Source organism: Symphalangus syndactylus, chromosome 4, assembly GCF_028878055.3.
Source record: "Symphalangus syndactylus isolate Jambi chromosome 4, NHGRI_mSymSyn1-v2.1_pri, whole genome shotgun sequence".
Taxonomy (NCBI): domain Eukaryota; kingdom Metazoa; phylum Chordata; class Mammalia; order Primates; family Hylobatidae; genus Symphalangus; species Symphalangus syndactylus.
In genome coordinates this window covers 66,306,218-66,328,150 of record NC_072426.2, presented here as the reverse complement: position 1 = coordinate 66,328,150, position 21,933 = coordinate 66,306,218, and the positions used below count along the sequence as shown (strand labels likewise).

Below are 21,933 nucleotides of genomic sequence, written 5' to 3'. Positions count from 1 at the left end.
ACCGAGGGGGGCAGATCACAAGGTCAGGAGATTGAGACCATCCTGGCTAACATGGTGAAACCCCGTCTCTACTAAAAAAAAAATACAAAAAATTAGCCAGGCGTGGTGGCGGACGCCTGTAGTCCCAGCTACTCCGGAGGCTGAGGCAGGAGAATGGCGTGAACCCGGGAGGTGAAGCTTGCAGTGAGCCGAGATCGCACCACTGCACTGCAGCCTGGGTGGCAGAGTGAGACTCCGTCTCAAATAAATAAATAAATAAATAAATAAATAAATCAAACAGGATAATTTGACCATTCCTGGGACTGGTTTCTCATCTCAGGACTATTTTAAATTTCCAGCCCATTTTGAAGAATAGGGCCAGGCTTTGACTAAACTCAAACTTCAGATGTAATTGTAGTTTTGGCCTTCTTTCAGTCCCCAAATGAACAGTTATTCTACACAAATTTTATTTTCTACTCCTATTTTAGTTCATTTGGCAGCACTGAGACCTACATAGATTTTTTTCCCAGTAAGATGCCTCTTGTTCATTTACCCAACAAATATAACATATTCAAAATAATGTATTCCTGAGCTTAAAGAGGATTTTATTTTCATCCTCTTACCTCTGAATTGTTGAGGTGACATTTATGAGTTCCTGAAAACCAGCCATCACTTGAGCATTGGTCAATGTCCACTTTCTGAACATTTATGTCAACTTTCATGGCACCCCTAGAAACAGAAAAGGATAAAAAGAACAAATTAATCTGGACATTTATGATTTCTCTGTATTTTAAGCTTGAAATTAGAAAATTATCATAAAGAACATGCCAAAAATTGTCAAATTGCCTACTCATATCCAACCAAAGTGTACCAAGAGAAGACACACAGTATAAGAAAATCATTAAGTATTGGCTTTATGTAAGTCCAAAGGCAGGGAGCTGTCTTCACTTCCTTATATAATGCCTGGTACATAATAGGTGCTCAATAAATATGTGTTGATTGCCTGAACTCCCAGACAATATTGCTCTAGACATGGCAGAAAATGTGACTCTAAAATAACACTTGCTCTCAGAACCCCTTCTAGTAAAGTAAATTAAAATAAAGCCTTCAGTTCATTTCTTTCTACTCCTACTTCCCATTGCAGGGCTAGGAAGATTGAGGAGCAGGGAGGACGGTATCAGAAAACAAGCATCTCTTTCCTCTGATCTCTCATTCTAATAACTCTAAACAGCTCTTTAGGTCTCCCAGTGTTCCACATTAAACAGAGATTTGCCTCACTACAGAAATGCTGACTACATTTTTTTTCTTTTAAATCTGGAAACGAAGAGACTGCATTTCACTTAGCCATTTGAGAAGTGTCACTAAGAAAGACAACTCACAAATTCAGAGCCAGTCAAAAGCTAAATTGCAAAGAAAGCTCCAAGTTGGTCTAAAATTCCTCCACTTCCTCCAACCAATTTTCTCTCTATATTTTCCTAAGATTCCCTCCTTTCTATTTTTCACCACCACCAGCACCACTAGCAGCAGTTGCCACAGAAATATCTGTCCAACACTGCACTATCACACATGGACTTTATTGAAATAAGTATTCTGCATCCTAGCCGGGCGCGGTGGCTCACGCTTGTAATCCCAGCACTTTGGGAGGCCGAGGCGGGCGGATCACGAGGTCAGGAGATCGAGACCACAGTGAAACCCCGTCTCTACTTAAAATACAAAAAATTAGCCGGGCGTGGTGGCGGGCGCCTGTAGTCCCAGCTACTCGGAGAGGCTGAGGCAGGAGAATGGCGTGAACCCGGGAGGCGGAGCTTGCAGTGAGCCGAGATGGCGCCACTGCACTCCAGCCTGGGCGAAAGAGCAAGACTCCGTCTCAAAAAAAAAAAAAAAAAAAAAAAAAAAAAAAAAAAAAAGTATTCTGCATCCTGGGCCCTGAAGCTTTATAACGTAGTTTTTCATAAACTTAAGTAAAGTATATATATCCCACTACAAACTACTCAAAGTAAAAACACATTTTCGAGGTCCCACACCCCTAATTTAAACAATTTTTCATTATGATATCACTCATACATATAAAAGTAGGCTCAAATTCCTGATTTTATAGCTCCTGTAGCTACAAAGAATCCCACAGAATTACAAATTAAATGCAAACAAAACTATAAAACCAACAAAAACCAAATTTAAAACATTAATTTAAGAAAACCAAACATTATGCTTTGCCAAAACAAAATCACCTCTCAAAACAGGAATATAGTACTGACTGCTAGTTCAGCAATCCTATTTTGCCACGCATCTTATGACTCATTTCATCTCTTTTCTCCTTTTAAACTACTGCGAAGCATTCTAACAGCATGGCTTAATGCCATTTGGGCTTCCTTTGGGGTGAATAAATCATTTCTTTTTTCAGTCTGCCTCTGTTCTTTTCTTTAACCTGTGAGAAAAGTACTACATTACCTAGTGCCTACATGCTCAAAAGATACACAGAAATAAATAGGGACACTAAAACCTCCTGCCAGTGTTTGGTTTATCCAGATAATCCAGAATATGTTTGAGTTGATTTTCCAGATGATCAGTGAAATGAAAACACAAAAGTTACAGAAAACATGCTGATCGTTCAGAAATATAGACCCCATTTTGCAAAATATTACTGTTGTGGGCCATAATGCAATAAAATAAATGTTTATGTGATAAATAAATGGATTTCCAAGTAACCTAATGCCTTAATCCAGTTCACGCCTTTCCTCTTTCAACAAATATTTATCGTCTGGTATGTACATATCACTGTAAGATACACTATGCACGACAGAAAGGCAAACCTACCCTGAAGGAACACTAGAAGGCATAAGACATTTTGAAAATGACCAAAGTGTTTAATGGACAGTGGATGCTAAATTCTGCAGGATTTGGAAAGCTATCATTTGGAGTAAAGTAGGGCTTCAATAACCATTTGTTGACTTACTGACTGCTTTCACTACTAGAACTTTCAATCGAACTATGTCCCACCAAAGTTAATCTATTCATGTAAGCCCACTTCTGGTTCTACTTTATGCTCTTTGGAAATAACTTTCTTTCACTGATTCAGTAGATACTCAGTGAGTGCTTACTATGTGCCAGAATTGTTCTTGCTTTTTGAAATGCATCAGTAAGTAGGAACATAAAATCCTGCCTTCATAGAGCTTAATTCTAGTGTGGGATAGAAAAATAGGTAAAATAAATGATTAAATTATACTATATTTTACAAAAAAATATAAGTTCCATGGGGAAAACAACTTCCAGCATATAAAGGGGATGAAATAGAAAAATTTTTAATTTTTTTAAAGGGTGGTCAGGTAAGTCTCACTGAGGTGAAATTTCTGACTCAACACACTTCAAGGTATAATTAGAGCAGGTTTATAAGCACTCTCTAAATCACCAGTATCATAAAGCTTCTCATTGGACTACTGTTGTCCACTACATTTTGGTTATCTTTCTTGAATATCTTATTTAGAAAGTATTTGTAATTGGCAAACTAATCAATATGCATTTCTACTCGTTCCACAATTGTTGGTTCTAACGAAGTCAAGTTTTTCTCAACAATCCTGCCAGAGCAGTCCAGTTCCCAGACAGTGGAAATCTCAAATCTTCCAGCTTACTCAAACATCGGCCAACTTGGAAAATAAAAAGCTGCAATTACTGTGGTCGTTTCCTTCCCCGGAGAAAACTGACTTCAGAAAAAGGCAGTTCAACTGACTGAAAGTTTTTGCCCTTCATTCCAAGTTCGTACATGGAAACTGAAAAGTCACCGCAGATCTCAAGCACAGCTCGTGAAGCATTCCAGGCTTGCGCAAAACCGTGGAAGATAATGAGCTATGTTTCCCAGCTGGGAAATCAACAATGAGCCTTCTTCATTACAGCCTAAGCCTAGGTGCCCAGAGACTTACAGAACCCTGGGGAAGGCGCTGTAGACTTCCTGTCAGGGAGAAGCGGAGGTTTGGGGGATATAACAGAAAGAAAACCCTCTCTTTGTGGGGAAAAGCATCCTGCTGAAAGGGACTCAAAGATCCAACACCCAAGGACCACGTGTCCCGTCGCAGACCGGGCCGGGTGACAGCCCCATCGCACCTGTGCCCTGTATTCCCTGAGTGGGCATCTCGGGTTGAGGGCTCCTGGGAAATTCTGAGAGTGAAAAGCGGGCTGCTGTTTCATGGCCTCAGGACAGGAAAGTGAGGGCCAAAAAAAAGCCTGTAAGTGGCCTCCAGAGAATGGAAAATATAGCAAATAGGATCCCGTAAACACCTGGGTGCTTAGCTACACTGCAGACCAGCATTTTCCTCTATCTGTCCATCAATAGAACAACAAGCCCGAAGCAGGATTCAGCCCATCAAACACGATTTCCCTACTGGTCTTTCTCTATGAATGGACCTCCAAATCAAAGCAATGGCCAAGTGCCATAGGTTGGACTCCCTTTGTGCTTCTTGTATCTTGACTCTTCTTTTCCATATGCATGGCCAATGCCTTGCTTCAGGCCCTCATCTTTCACGGGTTAAAAAAATTTAATAGCATACTCTTGGGTCCTGTTTGGCATTGCTCCAAGTAAAGATCCTGGTTTGTAGCTCTTGAAGTTTATATGGTTTAGGGACCTTCTTTAAGAAAAACAAAATCATGAATACACATTTACGTGACGAGATGATCTTTGGCCCTAGGTCTTTGGGTGATAACTGTTGGATGGGTAGGCACCATGGGCATTAAGAGTATTACCAGAAGCCATTTCTATACAAGAATGACCAGTAACTTCACTATACGCAGAAGTGACCACAAACAACTTTAATATATATTGCTAAACCCAGACTGAAAAAATCCTAAACTTCCTCTTAACCAGTTTGCAAAACTGCCCACAGCCTAGGAAAAGTGTAACGGAGGCACATTATACCAGAAAGAGACCATTGCATTCAAAATATTTTATTTTTGCAAATTTTACAAAAACAGTTGACCACAAAACTCATTTCTAGTACCCATTCCAGGATTTTAGAAAGTTCCCATGCAAGTAAGGGTTGCTGAAGCCCAAGAATCATACACTGCTTTCTATGTAATATTTGAAACATATAAACCCGATCCTGACAATTCCCTACTGGAAATCAATATTGCTCACTTTCCTAAAGAATAAAATCCAAGTTCCTTGGAATGACGTAACAGGGCCCTCCTAATTCTAACTTCTCCAACCACTCTCACGCATATATTCCTTGTTCTAGACAATTCAGAACTACATTTAGGGTCCTAAAAAATTCATGATATCTCAACCATTCTTTCACAGATGCCTTTATAGCTGAAGTCCCTTTGCCTAAACTATGCCTTACATTATAACTCCTACCTGGCCACTTCCTAAAGCCTCCCATGAACTCCAAGTCTGATATGGAAGAGAGTCCTTTATTCTCCCATAATGCACTGTGCTTACCTTCTTCACATCAATTAGCATGCTATATTATAATATTTGATTTTCAATATGTTTTCCCCACTAAAATTTCCATGGTCTATATCTTTTTTAACATTTTTCCTCAGCTCCTAAATCAGCCCACACCCAAAATTAACTTTGGAAGAATTGCAGACATGAGAGAAGCAAGGAGCAGCTAAACTGGCATCCTCCTCCCTCAAAAAAATACCCAAGCAAATTGAAAATGTCATAAACTGCTATGGAGGACTGGATAGAAAGAGAGATTGGATAGATTGATGGAAAGACTTGAAATTCTGCTTTTCTTCCCTCCCCGTGTTACCTTGGACAGTAATTTTTCTGCTCCATCACTACAAAAAAAATGGACAGTAACAGCATATGTAGTCAACATTGATGGGATATCAAGGTAGAAGTTGTGCTGAAATAGATTGATGAAAACAGGTGCCTGTAGATCAGCTGCCATCAGTCATTCACTTCTAACAATAGACAACCAGAACAGAATCCGGTGCCTGGAAACGGATTGCTGCCATAATCAAAACTCTAAATCTATGCCAGTGGCCTTGGGAACAAGCGAAAGCTAAAAGGGCCTCAGTGATGGTTAATGAAAGTGGGAATTTGTTGGTGAGTTTTGAAGGAGAATGAAGAAAATGTTATTGAAGGCAGGAACAAAAGGGACTTTTGTTATATAGTAGGCAGAAAGTTTGACAGCACCGTCACCTGTGAACAAGTGAATTTGTAGATCCAGCTGAGGAAGCTTCTAGACAAATGCAGAAAGTACTACACTTGGCTCTTTCTAGCTGCCGCTGATAAACATAAAAAGACAGACATGGACTAAAGAAGGAGCTGGTTTGTGGTTTTGTGTTTTGGCTTTTTGAGACAGAGTCTCTGTCACCCAGGCTGGAGTACAGTGGCACGATCTCAGCCCACTGCAACCTCCACCTCCCCGGCTGAAGTGATTCTCCTGCCTCAGCCTCCTGAGTAGCTGGGACTACAGGTGTGCACCACCACGCCCTGATAATTTTTGTATTTTTAGTAGAGACTGGGTTTCACTATGTTGGCCAGGCTTGTCTGGAACTCCTGACCTCAGGTGAACCACCTGCCTCAGCCTCCCAAAGTGCTAGGATTGCAGGCATGAGCCACTGTGCCCAGCCATGTTTTGGCTTTTTAATTGTGGTAAAATATACATAACACAATTTACCATCTTAACCATTTTTAATGTACGCTTTTGTAGTATTGAGTTCATACATATTATTGTGCAACCAATCTTGAGAACTCTTTTCATCTTGCAAAACTGAAACTCTGTTCTCTTTAAGTGACAAATCCCTATTCCCCAACTCTGCCAAGCTCTTGGATTAGAACTACCTTTCTACTTTCTGTCTCTATGAATTTAACTCCTCTAGGTTCCTCATGTATGTGGAATCATACAGTATTTGCCTTTTCATGACTGGCTTATTTCACTTAGTATAATGTCCCTGAGGTTCATCCATGTTGTAGCATGTGTCAGAATTTCGTTCCTTTTTAAGGCTTAACAAGATTCCATTTTATATATACGCCACATTTTGTTTAGCCATTCATCTGCGGTGGGCCCGCTGAGTTCCTTCCCCTTTTTGGCTCTTGTAAATAATGTTGCTATGGAGCCGCTTAGATTTTTAACAAAATTTAGAAGAAATATAAAAAGGCAGGACTGCTGAATTTGAAATAAAACTTTCTACGGAAACACAACAAGCAAATAAAATATGGTGTATTAGTTTGTTAAGGCTGCCATAAACAAGTATCTCAGACTGGGTGATTTAAACAACAGAACTTTTATTTTCTCACCATTCTTTAAGCTAGAAGTTTAACATAAAGGAGTCAGCAGAGTTGCTTTCTTCTGAGCTTCTCTCCTTGACTTGACCTTGTGTCTTCACATGGTCTTACACCTCTGTGCATGTCTGTCTCCTCATTGCTTATAAGGACATCAGTCATGCTGGATTAGGACCCACCCTAACTGACCTCATTTTAACTTCTTTAAAGATCCTATCACCAAATACAATCACATTCTGAGATATTGGAGGTTAGGAATGCAACATATCAATTTTTGGAGAACACAGTTCATACCGTAATATATGGTATCCTGATTTATATCCTGGAACAGAAAAGGGACATTAGTGGAAAAACAGGAAACCTGAATGAAGCCTGTAGTTTAGTGAATATTAGCTCCTTACTTTTGATAATTTTGCCATGGTTCTGTAAGATGTATTACTACAGGAAGCTGCGTAAAGAGTATATAGAAACTTTCTTTTCTAGCTTTACTAATCTTCTGAAAGTCTAAAAGTATTTTAAAATAGTTTTAAAAACTTTCTAGTTATAAAAAACCAGTTTTTTAAAAAATAAATAAATAAATAAGGGAGACTAGGCCAGGCGTGGTGGCTCACGCCTGTAATCCCAGCATTTTAGGAGGCCGAGGCCGGCAGATTATGAGGTCAGGAGATCAAGACCATCCTGGCTAACACGGTGAAACCCCATCTCTACTAAAAATACAAAAAATTAGCCGGGCGTGGTGGCCGGCACCTGTAGTCCCAGCTACTCGGGAGGCTGATGCAGGAGAATGGCGTGAACCTGGGATGCAGAGCTTGCAGTGAGCCGAGATCGCGCCACTGTACTCCAGCCTGGGCGAAAGAGCGAGACTCCATCTCAAAAGAAAAAATATAGTAATAATAATGGAGACTCAAGAATTAAAGAGACAATATGCAAATAAACAGAAAATATGCAAATAATATGCAGAATGAAGAGATAAAAAGGAATGTTTAAAAAGCAGTATTAGGATAAATTGTTCTCTAACAAATTTTGAAAAACTAAAAGAGAAGGATTAAAAGGATAAGTTGACAGACAATATAAAATGCCAGTTGGCCCCAAAAGGAAGAAAAAACATTAATAGTGCAATAAAGCATAAAAAATTTAAATCATTCACTTCCCTGAAAACTTCAGGCCTAGATGGCTTTATATACGAATTCTACCTGACTTTTAAGGAACAATTCTGTTTTTATGTTTTCACAAACAAAAAGAAAAAAAAACCCACCCAGTTCACATCACATGATTTTTATTCCAAACCACGAGGGCAATAAAAAAAAAATGCAGCCACATTTTAACTACGCATATAGATTTAAGAGTCTTAAAGGAAATATGGGCTAAACAAATGTTTAAATATATTAAAATAATTATATGTCATGATATAGTGGAATATAGATCAGAATGAAAGGTTGTTTTAGCACTAGAAAAATATATCAAAAAATTCAAAATAAAAGAAATGAGAAAAAATTATTTTAATCAAACTAAAGAGGCATTTTACAAAGTTCAACAACTAAATTATTTTTAATGGCAAACTACAAATAGAAGGAAACTTTCTTAAATTGGCAAAGCTTGCCTCGAGCAACACTACTCTTAAGGGAGAAATTTTTTTTAAGATGTTCCCTTTAAGGCAAGAATGCTTACTGTATCACTGATGCTATGTAACAGAGCACTGAAATTTTGACTAATTCTATAAGAACCAAAAAAACTGAAAAGGAAAGATGAGATGTAAAGATCAGAGGTGAAGATATTAATTTGTCTTTATTTGTACATGATATGATCATTTAAAATCAGCAGATAAATATGAGAATAAGAAAGTTCAGCAAGGTTGCTGGATACCAGATCAAAGAACAAAAAGCATTAGCATTTCTTTACAACAATCTCCAGTAAAAAAATTGTAACTAAAAAGACAACATTTAAAATAGTAACAAAACCTACAGTCCAGGCACCATGGCTCACGCCTATAATCCCAGCACTTTGGGAGGCCAAGGCGGGCGGATCACAAGGTCAGGAGTTCGAGACCAGCCTGGCTAATATGGTGAAACTCCATCTTTAATAAAAATACAAAAATTAGCTGGACATGGTGGTGGGTGCCTGTACTCCCAGCTACTTGGGAGGCTGAGGCAAGAGAATCGCTTGAACCCAGGAGGCAGAAGTTGCAGTGAGCCGAGATGGCGCCACTGCACTCTAGCCTGGGCAACAAAGCAAGACTCATCTCAAAAAAAAAAAAAAACCAAAAAACTAAATTCTCTAGTAGTTAAGTAAGAATACACAAAACTTCTATGGAAAAATTTTGAAAACTCTTAATGAAGAACAATAAATGATCTGAATAAATGGAGAAACATACTGATATGGTTTGGATCTGTGTTCCCACCTAAATCTCGTGTCGAATTGTAATCCCCAGTGTTGGAGGTGGGGCCTGGTGGGAGGTGATTGGATCATGAATGGCTTAGCACCATCCCCTCAGTGCTGTTCTTGTGATGGTGAGTATGTTCTCGTAAGTTCTGGTTGTCCAAAAGTGTGTAGCACACCCCGCCTTACTCCTGCCATGTAAGACGCCTGCTCACACTTTGCCTTTCATCATGAGTAAAAGCTCCCTGAAGCTTCCCCAGAAGCAGATGCTGCCATGCTTCCTGTACAGCCTGCAGAACTGTAAGCCAGCTAAACCTCTTTTCTTTATAAATTACCCAGTCTCAGGTATTTCTTTATAGTAGTGCAAAATGGACTGACACACATGCCATTCTCTGAAAGGGGATAATTCATTGTAATAAAAGTGTCAATTCTCATCAAATGAAAGTATAAAATTAATGCACAACCTACCAAAATTCTGTATGAATTTTTGAGAAATAGCTTAAGTTTAAGTAGAATAATAAAAGTCAGTTGTGAAAAAGAAAAAGAGGACTTGCCCAACAAAATATTAGGACATACTATCCAATTGTGGCAGACATGGGAAGCCATGGAACAAAATAGCTCAGAGACAGACATATGGATATGAGGCACTTACATGTATGATAAAGGAAGGTAGTATTAGGAACTTGGGCCACTAATGGATAAATATAATAACTGGATCACTACCCAATACCATGTACACAGGTATATTCCAAATGTTAACAACTTGACTGCAAAAGGTAGAATTATAAAGTTAGTAGTTGATAACATAAGAGAATATTTTTGTGACAGGGTATCAGAAGGCTTCCTAAATGCTATGGCTTAAATGTGTCCCCCAGAGTTCATGTGTTAGGAACTTCATCCCCAGTGCAACGGTGTTAAGAGATGGGACCTATAAGAGGTGATTGGTCATAAGGGCTCTGCCCTCATGAATGGATTAATGTGGTTATTAAGGGAGTGGGTTTGCTATAAAAGCAAATTCGGCCTCCTCTTGTGCATGTGCTCCCCCCATCCCTTTTTCCTGTGCACGAGTAGGCTCTTTTATCCTTTCACTCCTGCCACAAGATGACACAGCAACAAGACCTTCACCAGGTGTGGCCTCCCAACAGTGGACTTCCTGGCCTCAGGAATTGTGAGTCAAATAAACTTCTAATCATTTATTGTGAGCCAAATAAATGTCTAATGATTTTAATCATTATAAATTACCTAGTCTCAGGCATCATTATAGTGGCACAAAACACCCTGAGACAAAAAACAAAACCCAAAAGCATAAACCACAAGGCAAAATTTTGATTAAGTAAAAAACATCAGAAATTTTTTTAAATTCTGGTTTTCTTTTCTTTTCTTTTCTTTTTCTTTTTTCTTGAGACAGAGTCTCCCTCTGTCGCCAGACTGGAGTGCAGTGGCACGATCCCAGTTCACTGCAACCTCTGACTCCCTGATTCAAGCAATTCTCCTGCCTCAGTCTCCGGAGTAGCTGGGACTACAGGCGCCCACCACCATGCCCCACTATTTTTTGTATTTTTAGTAGAGATGGGGTTTCACCATGTTGGCCAGGATGGTCTCAATCTCCTGACCTCGTGATCTGCCCGCCTCGGCCTCCCAAAGTGCTGGGATTACAGGTCTGAGCCACCACACCCAGCCAAAATTCTAGTTTTCAAGGGAGGACATTATGGACAAAGTTAACTGAAAGATGACATATTGGATGATTTTGCAATGTCTAAAATTTACAAGGATATAATGTCATGAATACACCAAGATTTCTTGCAAGTCAACAAAATATAGCAATTATAATAGGAAGTAGGTAAAGGAATATAAACAGTTTACAAAAAAAGTAAACCAAATAGGCCCACAAGCATATGAAGAAATGCTTAAGCACATTGGTAATCAGGAATGCAAATTAAAACAATAATGAGATATCACTACACATTTATTAGACTGGCAAAAAAAAAATATTTAGAAAGCTGTATAATGCCAAGTGTTGGCAGGAATGTGAGGCTACAGGAACCCTGCTGGTGGGTCTGGAAACTGATGCACACTGTCTAGAAAGTAATGTTACAATATTTAGTAAAATTGAGTTTACCCCTCCCTATGACCCAGAAATCCTGCTTTTGGGTTTCTCTTTCATAGAAATCCTCACTCATTCATAAAGGGGCACAGAACACACACTATTCAGCAGTAGAGAAATGGATTGGTTGTATATGTAGCAACATTAAGAGATTTTTAAAGCAGACTTGTGTGAATAAAATGCAAAATAACGAGGTGTCTAGCAACTATTTAAGCAAAATTACTTACAAACAAAATAGCATGTCAATAGAAGAATACACTGCACAGGCTAGTTGTAAATGGGGTGGGTTCAAGGGAAACAAGAGACTTTTTTGAGAATGGAAGAAGAGTGATTTCCTTTTTGTCACTGTGTAACTGAAGATTCTAAATTCATAATTTCATGACTTTTAAGTTTTAGCTGAAGTCATCTTTGGGTTTCTTCCTTATCTGGGGCCTCTCATACTAAGAAAACATTGCTCACAAAAACACCCTGCATCTCTATCATTTAGCTCAAGCCCAGAACTACGAAAAGTACAAGAGCACCAAGAACACAGTTCTCCCAGGGCTTTAATGACAGAGAAAATATTTGGCAAATCTACCACAATTAGGCATGACCTTAGTACCAAAGTACTTGGTGGCTGCTTACTTAGCAAATATAAGCAGATAATCTAGGTTATTTGAGGATAAGGCTAACTTTTCCTCTAACACAACTAAGACTTAAGTCACAAGCCACTGAGTAAACAAAGCCGGGGTCAAGACACCAGAAACCAGATAGGATTTTGGAGCCAAAGATAAAAATAAAAATATAATATCAACAGTTAACTAATATTTCTTTTATCTGTAACACTTTTCAGTTATAAAATAGATTGTAAAATAGATTTTGTGTGTGTGTCCCTACTACATGTAAGGCCCTTTGCTAGGTGGTAGTGCAGATGCAAAGCATAGGATATCACTCTTTAAAAGATTCTGGTTTAGTGGGAAGAAAAAAAAAAAACAGAAGTAAAGATACAATTTATTCATTCATTTACACAAAATGCATTGAGCACTGAATTACCACTGTTGCTCTGTATTCTGTTCAGCCCTCTGATGTGGCATAGTGCCATGATGAGGGTATTGAAGAATAGGCAATCCAGTAAGAGGACACAGGTCATTTAAAGGTTTGTCTTATACGAGGAAGAGATAGAGTTGTACACAGATCTAACAGCAGTCAAAAAGAAGAATAAAGGAGGTAGAAAACCATATTCCATACAATTTACATATTACACATAAAAGAGAACTGCCTAAAGAAAACAGGAAGTGGCTGGGCACAGTGGCTCACACCTGTAATCCCAGGATTTTGGGAGGCCGAGGCAGGCGGATCAGAGGTCAGGAGTTCAAGACTAGCCTGGCCAATATGGTGAAACCCCATCTCTACTAAAAATACAAAAAAAAAAAAAAAAAAATAGCCAGGTGTGGTGGCACGCACCTGTAGTCCCAGCTACTTGGGAGGCTGAGGCAGAAGAATTGCTCGAACCCAGGAGGTGGAGGTTGCAGTGAGCTGAGATCGTGCCACTGCACTCCCGCCTGGGCAACAGAGTGAGACTCCATCTCAAAGAAAAAAAAAAACAAAAAAACAGGAAGTGACCTGCTCTCCTGTACAGTTTCCAAGTAATCCCAAACCCATGCTCTAGTGGGTTTGCAGGTTAATTCAGGTGAAAGCAGGTTTGGGACCTACCAAATTTGACAGTTTGTAGAGGCCACCATGTGATCAGGAAATGCTGAGATATTCTTGCTGCCAGCACCATGTGACACAGTTTCCAATGCTTCTCTTTATTCTTTTACTTCTCAATTCTAATACACACACACAAACACACACAGAGATTCACACAGGACCAAAGAATCTCATGCTGAGAACAGTGGTTCTGGTGATGAGATGGTTGGTAGAAGAATATCATATATATCAATATAAGATGTACAGGATGCAAATTTTGTTTATTCTTTTACAAAAGCCTCTTGAATGCCATCATTTCTTTAGTTGTCAATCAACTTTTAAAACGTGTTTTCTCCTCTTTCAATTACAGCACTGTAGGTAATTGAGACAAACTTTTCTTTTTTCAAAACTTTCCATTTCTAAATGCAACATTTGCTAAAATTAAAGTAAAAGCAGGAAAAAATAATCTCTGTATGTTTGCTAGAGATGCAAAATTGTCATTATTAGCATATTAAAATGTGAAAAATCAATTGAAACAAAAATGGTTACTAACCCTGGCCAATAATAAGCTATGTGACTAATGAACAAAGCAAACACATTCTATAAACCCTGCTGTGCACAGTTGAATATACCATGTGGTAAACATTATATTTTAAATTCCTACAAGTGTTTAGCTCTTTCCAGTTTTCAAAGAACTTTTGACATATATTACCTCATTTTATCTTTACCAAACCACTAGGCATAAAGTACGTAGTTGTCTTAATGATAGCATAAGAGTAAAATAGTATCAAAAGTAGCTAACCAACAGAGAATATTAATTAGGAAAGGTAGTATTTACATTGTTATCTGAGTCCTTAAAGATCTTATAAATGAAAACACAAAGCCCACTAATCAACCCCAAAACCTGCTTGTCCTGCCAGCTATACCTTTATGATTATTTAAGTAGAATCATATAAAGTCAACCTAGTAGTAAACATAACCTTATGATCTATCCCAGGAGTCCCTCAATCCCTGGGTCATGGGCCGGTACGAGTCCACGACCTGTTAGGAACCAAGGCAGCATGGCAGGAGGTGGGCAGCAGGTGAGTGAGCATTACCACCTGAGCTTCACTTCCTGTCAGATCAGCGGTGGCATTAGATTCTCATAGGAGCACAAACACTATTGTGAACTGCATATGTGAGGGATCTAGGTTGCATGATCCTTATGAGACCCTAATTCCTGATGATCTGAGGTGGAACAGTTTCATCCTGAAACCATCCCCCTTCCCCCACCACCGATGGAAAAATTGTCTTCCTCAAAAACTAGTCCCAGGTGCCAAAAACGTTGGGCACCACTATTCTATCTTATGATTCAGTTTAAAAAGGGGAAGAATAGACTAATAGAGTCACAGCAAGAGAAGAAATCTGTCCAGAAGCACCAATGAATGAGTCATGTAGCAAAATGGACCTGTTGGGAGAAGCAATCTGCCATGGGCCCTGAGCTTCCCATCATGGTCTTGCTGGATATGCCAAGAATGTCAAGTCCTGACTTAGCCACTTGGACCATTTCTAGGGTTGTGTTTTGCAGCGATCAACCTCGAGGGATGAGGTAATGTCTCCCCCCAGACAAAGAGGAGGTTTCCTTCTGCTTAATGTAAAGGCAGTGAATCTCTGAGTTCACAATTCTCCTCCTGTAATGCAACCCATTCGTGTGCAAGTATCCATTATGGGCTCTTTGCATTTCCCCCATGGGACTTGGGCAAAAGTGGGAACTGACACAGACAGACTTGAAGCTCTAGATTAATTAAGTCCTTTCTCTCTGATCTAGGAGGCTTATGTCCTCCAGCAGCATCCATAAAATAGTCAAGAATCAGCTTGTTAGCTCACAAGTAAAATCTAGGTAGGATCTACACAGCACCTTTAAAAATCACCTGTCAATCACCCTACCTTCTGGCAAGTAAATTATTTAACCATCAGAAATCAAAGCTGCATTTCTAGTAAACCTTGAATATATGTACATAATAGGCAGCCAGTAAGAATAGTGCTACAGAAGTATATTTAAAGAATTTTGAAATATAAGTCAAAACACAGTGTAGGATATTTGGTATACATTTATTAGAAAACAGGAAAAATATTTAACATATATGTTTTACAACAAAGATATATACCAAATGTTATCAATTAATAACTCTGAGCATTAAGATTGTGGGTGATTAGAATTGTTCTTCTTTTGGTTGATCATTATTTTTTATAATTTCCAAGTGAATAAATATTTTTATAATAGAAAAAAAGTTAAACTTTAAAACTAGAAAAATAATTATTTCACTGCTTGAAAGTCCTTTAGAGTAACAGATTTCATAGTCTTCCAGACTTTTTCTCTTCTACCAATTAAATGGGTTGTTCTTATATTTAATCAACTATTTCTTAAAACTCTGGATATTTAAGAACCCATATTTGGGCCGGGCGCAGTGGCTCATGCCTGTAATCCCAGCACTTTGGGAGACCGAGGCGGGTGGAACACGAGGTCAGGAGATCTAGACCATCCTGGCTAACACAGTGAAACCCTGTGTCTACTAAAAAAATACAAAAAATTAGCCAGGTGTGGTGGTGGGCGCCTGTAGTCCCAGCTACTCAGGAGGCTGAGGCAGGAGAATGGCGTGAACCCGGGAGGCAGAGCTTGCAGTGAGCCGAGATGTGCCACTGCACTCCAGCCTGGGCGACAGAGCAAGACTCCATCTCAAAAAAAAAAAAAAAAAAAAAAAAAAGAACCCATATTTTGATGTGAACTCAACGCTTGACCAAATGGACTGCACAAATATCTATAGAACTCTCCACCCAAAAACAGAATATATATTCTTCTCATATGCACAAAGCACATAATCTAAAATCATCTGAAGAATCAGCCATAAAACAACCCTCAACAAATTAAAAAAAAAAAACTAAAATGATGCCAAACACACTCTCAGACCACAGTGCAATAGAAAAATAGAAATTAATACCAAGAAAATTGCTCAAGCCTATACAATTACATGGAAAGTAAACAACAACCTGCTTCTGAACCTCTGAATAGCTTTTGGGTAAACAATGAAATTAGGGTAGACATCAAGAAATTCTTTAAAACTAATGAAAACAAAGATGCAATATAACAGGATCTCACAGCAAAAGCAGTGTTAAGAGGAACGTTTATATTGCTAACTGCCCACATCAAAAAAGAAAGATCTCAAATTAACAGCCAAACATCACACACAAAGGAACTAGAGATTGCATAACAAGAAAAAAAGAAAAATAAAAAGGGACTATGGAAACAAGAGCAAACAAACCCCAAAGTTAAAAGACAAGAAATAACCAAAATCAGAACTGAACTGAAGGAAATTGAGACATGAAAAACTATTCAAAAGATCAATGAATCTGACAGTAGATTTTCTGAAAAAAAAAACAAAACAAAAAACAAAACAAACAAAAAAACAGAACACTAGTTAGACTAATAAAAAAAAAAAAGAGAGAAGATCCAAATAAACACAATTAGAAATGACAAAGGGGACTGTATTAGTCCATTTTCATGCTGCTGACAAAGACATACCTCAAACTTGGTAATTTATCAAGAAAAAGAGGTTTAATGGACTCACAGTTCCACATGCCTGGGGAGGCCACACAATCATAGTGGAAGATGAAACACAAGTCTTATGTTGGTGGCAGGCAAGAGAGAGAATGAGAACTAAGCGAAAGGGGTTTTCCCTTATAAAATCATCAGATCTCATGAGACTTATTCACTACCACAAGAACAGTATGGGGAAGCCACCCCCATGATTCAATTATCTCCTACTGGTCCCTCCCACAACATGTGGGAATTATGGGAGCTACAATTCAAGATGATATTTGGTTGGGGACACAGCCAAACCATATCAAGGACATTACCACCGACCCCACAGAAATGCCAAAAAAAACCCCTCAGAGACTACTTTGAACACCTCTGTGCACACAAACTAGGAAACTTATTTTTAAAAAATGGATTCTGATACCAAAGGCTGACAGAAACACAACAAATAAAGAGAATTTTAGACCAATATCACTGATGAACATCGATGCAAAAATCCTCAATAAAATACTGGCAAACCGAATCCAGCAGGACATCAAAAAGCTAATCCACCATGATCAAGTGGGCTTCATCTCTGGGATGCAAGGCTGGTTCAACATACACAAATCAATAAATGCAATCCAGCATATAAACAGAACCAATGACAAAAACCACAAATTATCTCAATAGATGCAGAAAAGGCCTTTGACAAAATTCAACAGCCCTTCATGCTAAAAACTCTCAATAAACTAGGTATTGATAGAACATCTCTCAAAATAATGAGCTATTTATGACAAACCCAAAGCCAATATCATACTGAAGGGGCAAAAACTGGAAGCATTCCCTTTGAAAACTGGCACAACACAGGGATGCCCTCTCTCATCACTCCTATTCAACATAGTGTTGGAAGTTCTGGCCAGGGCAATCAGACAGGAGAAAGAAATAAAGTGTATTCAGTTAGGAAAAGAGGAAGTCAAATTGTCCATGTTTGCAGACAACATGATTGTATATTTAGAAAACCCCATTGTCTCAGCCCAAAATATCCTTAAACCGATAAGCAACTTCAGCAAAGTCTCAGGATACAAAATCGTGCAAAAATCACAAGCATTCCTATACACCAATAACAGACAAACAGCCAAATCATGAGTGAACTCCCATTCACAATTGCTAAAAAGAGAATAAAATACCTAGGAATCCAACTTACAAGGGATGTGAAGGCCCTCTTCAAGGAGAAATACGAACCACTGCTCAATGAAATAAAAGAGGACACAAACAAATGGAAGAACGTTCCACGCTTATGGATAGGAAGAATCAATATCATGAAAATGGCCATACTGCCCAAGGTAATTTATAGGTTCAGTGCCATCCCCATCAAGGTACCAATGACTTTCTTCACAGAATTGGAAAAAAAAAAAAAAAAAAACTACTTTAAAGTTCATGTGGAACCAAAAAAAGAGCCTGCATTACCAAGACAATCCTAAGCCAAAAGAACAAAGCTGGAGGCATCATGCTACCTGACTTCAAACTATACTACAAGGCTGCAGTAACCAAAACAGCATGGTACTGGTACCAAAACAGAGATATAGACCAATGGAACAGAACAGAGCCCTCAGAAATAATACCATACATCTACAACATCTGATCTTTGACAAACCTGACAAAACAAGAAATGGGGAAAGGATTCCCTATTTAATAAATGGTGCTGGGAAAACTGGCTAGCCATATGTAGAAAGCTGCAACTGGATCCCTTCCTTACACCTTATACAAAAATTAATTCGAGATGGATTAAAGACTTACATGTTAGACCTAAAACCATAAAAACCCTTGAAGAAAACCTAGGCAAAACCATTCAGGACATAGGCATGGGCAAGGACTTCATGTCTAATACACTAAAAGCAATGGCAACAAAAGCCAAAATTGACAAATGGGATCTAATTAAACTCAAGAGCTTCTGCACAGCAAAAGAAACTACCATCAGAGTGAACAGGCAACCTACAGAATGGGAGAAAATGTTTGCAATCTATCCATCTGACAAAGGGCTAATATCCAGAATCTACAAAGAACTTAAACAAATTTACAAGAAAAAAAATCAAACCCCATCAAAAAGTGGGCAAAGGATATGAATAGACACTTCTCAAAAGAAGACATTTATGCAGCCAACAGACACATGAAAAAATGCTCATCACTGGCCATCAGAGAAATGCAAATCAAAACCACAATGAGATACCATCTCACACCAGTTAGAATGGCCATCATTAAAAAGTCAGGAAACAACTGGTGCTGGAGAGGATGTGGAGAAACAGGAACACTTTTGCATTGTTGGTGGGACTGTAAACTAGTTCAACCATTGTGGAAGACAGTGTGGCGATTCCTCAAGGATCTTGAACTAGAAATACCATTTGACCCAGCAATCCTATTACTGGGTATATATCCAAAGGATTATAAATCATGCTGCTATAAAGGCACATGCACACATATGTTTATTGCAGCACTTTTCACAATAGCAAATACTTGGAACCAACCCATATGTCCATCAATGATAGACTGGATTAAGAAAATGTGGCACATATACACCATGGAATACTATGCAGCCATAAAAAAGATGAGTTCATGTCCTTTGTAGGGACATGGATGAAGCTGGAAACCATCATTCTGAGCAAACTGTCACAAGGACAGAAAACCAAACACTGCATATTCTCACTCAGAGGTGGGAATTGAACAAGGAGAACACTTGGACACAGGGTGGGGAACATCACACACCGGAGCCTGTTGTGGGGTGGTGGGAGGGGGTAGGGATAGCATTGGGAGATATACCTAATGTAAATGACGAGTTAATGGGTGCAGCACACCAACATGGCACATGTATATATGTGTAACAAACCTGCACGTTGTGCACATGTAGCCTAGAACTTAAAATATATATTAAAAAAAATGGATAAATTCCTGGAGACATACAGCCTGTCAGTATTGAACCAGGAAGAAATTGAATCCCTGAACAGACCAATAACAAATTCTGAAATTTGATCACTACAAAAAGTATAGAAGTAAAAAGTATAAAAAGCCTACTAACCAGAAAAAGCCCAGGACCAGAAAAATTCACAGCCAAATTCTATCAGATATATAAAATGAAGATCTAATACCATTACTACTGAAACTATTCCAGAAAATTGAGAAGAAAGGACTCTTCCATAAGTCATTCTATAAGGCTGGCATCATTCTGATACCAAAACCTGGCAGAGGCACACACACAAAAATCTTCAGGCCAATATATTTGATGAACATATATGCAACAATCCTCAACAAAATACTAGCAAACCAAATCCAACAGCATAGCAAGAAGCTAATCTACCATGATCAAGGAGGCTTTCTCCCTGGGTTGCAAGGTTAGTTCAGCATACACAAATTAATAAATGTGATTCACCACATAAACAGAATTAAAAAAAAAAAGATCATCTCAACAGAGGCAGAAAATGCTTTCAGTAAAATTCAACATTCATTTGTTAAAAACCCTCAACAAACTAGGCATTGAAGTAACATACCTCAAAATAAGTGCCATGTATGACAGCCACATACTGAATGGGCAAAAACTGGCAGAATACCCCTTGAGAACAAGACAAAGATGCCCACTCACAACACTCCTATTCAACATAGTACTAGAAGTGCTAGCCAGAGCAATCAGGCAAGAGAAAAAAATAAAAGACATCCAAGGCCGGGCACAGTGGCTCACGCTTGTAATCCCAGCACTTTGGGAGGCCGAGGCAGGTGGATCACAAGGTCAGGGGATCAAGACCACGGTGAAACCCCGTCTCTACTAAAAATACAAAAAAAATTAGCCGGGCGTGGTGGCGGGCGCCTGTAGTCCCAGCTACTCGGTAGGCTGAGGCAGGAGAATCACTTGAACCCAGGAGGCGGAGCTTGCAGTGAGCCGAGATTGCACCACTGCACTCCAGCCTGGGCGACAGAGCAAGACTCCATCTCAAAAAAAAAAAAAAAAAAAAAAAAAAAAAGACATCAAAATAGGAAAAGAGGAAGTGAAACTATCTCTGTTTACAGATGGTATATTATACCCAGAAAACTCTAATCTCTGCCCCAAAGCTCCTAGAACTGAGAAACAACTTCAAAGTTTCAAGATACAAAATCAATGCACAAAAATCTAACATTCCTATACACTAATAACATCTAAGTCAAGACCCAAATCAGAAACACTATCCCATTCACAATTCCCACAAAAAGAATAGAATACCTAGGAATACACCTAACCCAGGAGGTAAATGGTCTCTACAATGAGAATTACAAAACATAGCTCAAATAAATCAGAGATGACACAAAAAATGGAAAAATATTCCATGCTCATGGATAGGAAGAATCAATATTGTTGAAATGGTCATACTTCCCAAAGCAATTTACAGATTCAGTGCTAGTTCTATCAAACTACCAATGACATTATTCATAGAATTGGAATGTTTTAAAATTCATATGAAACTACAAAAGAGCCCAAATATCCAAGGCAATCCTAAGAAAAAGAACAAAGCTGGATGTATCACATTACCTGACTTTGAACAATACTAGGCTACAGTAACCTAAACAGCATGGTATTGCAAAAAAAAAAAAAAAAAAAAAAAAGATACATATATCAATAGAACAGAATAGGGAGTCCAGAAATAATGCCATGTACCTACAACCATCTGATCTTTGACAAAAGCAAGCAATGGGGAAAGGACTTCCTATTTAATAAACAGTGCTGAGATAACTGGCTAGCCATATGCAGAAGATTTTGACACTGGACACCTTTCTTATACCATATACAAAAATCAATTCAAGATCAGTAAAGAAAGATTATAAAAGCCCTGGAAGATGACCCACGAAATACCATTCTGCATATAGGCAAGGATTTCATGAAGACAAGAGTAATTGCAACAAAAACAAAAATTGACAAATGGAACCTAATTAAAGAGCTTCTGCACAGCAAAAGAAACTATCCACAGAGCAAACAGACACCCCATAGAATGGGAGAAAATATTTGCAAACTAT

The 21,933-nt window shown here is 38.6% G+C and overlaps 1 protein-coding gene across 1 annotated transcript in view; it reads right to left on the bottom strand.

Annotated features, from left to right (window-relative positions):
• The window catches only part of GPR158 (G protein-coupled receptor 158), a 433,367-nt gene that overhangs the window by 386,047 nt on the left and 25,387 nt on the right, over positions 1 to 21,933 (bottom strand). Inside the window, exon 2 of the mRNA XM_055274921.2 lies at positions 603 to 708. Within this exon, the coding sequence (XP_055130896.1) occupies positions 603 to 708 (106 nt within the window). The remainder of the gene's footprint in view (positions 1 to 602; positions 709 to 21,933) is intronic.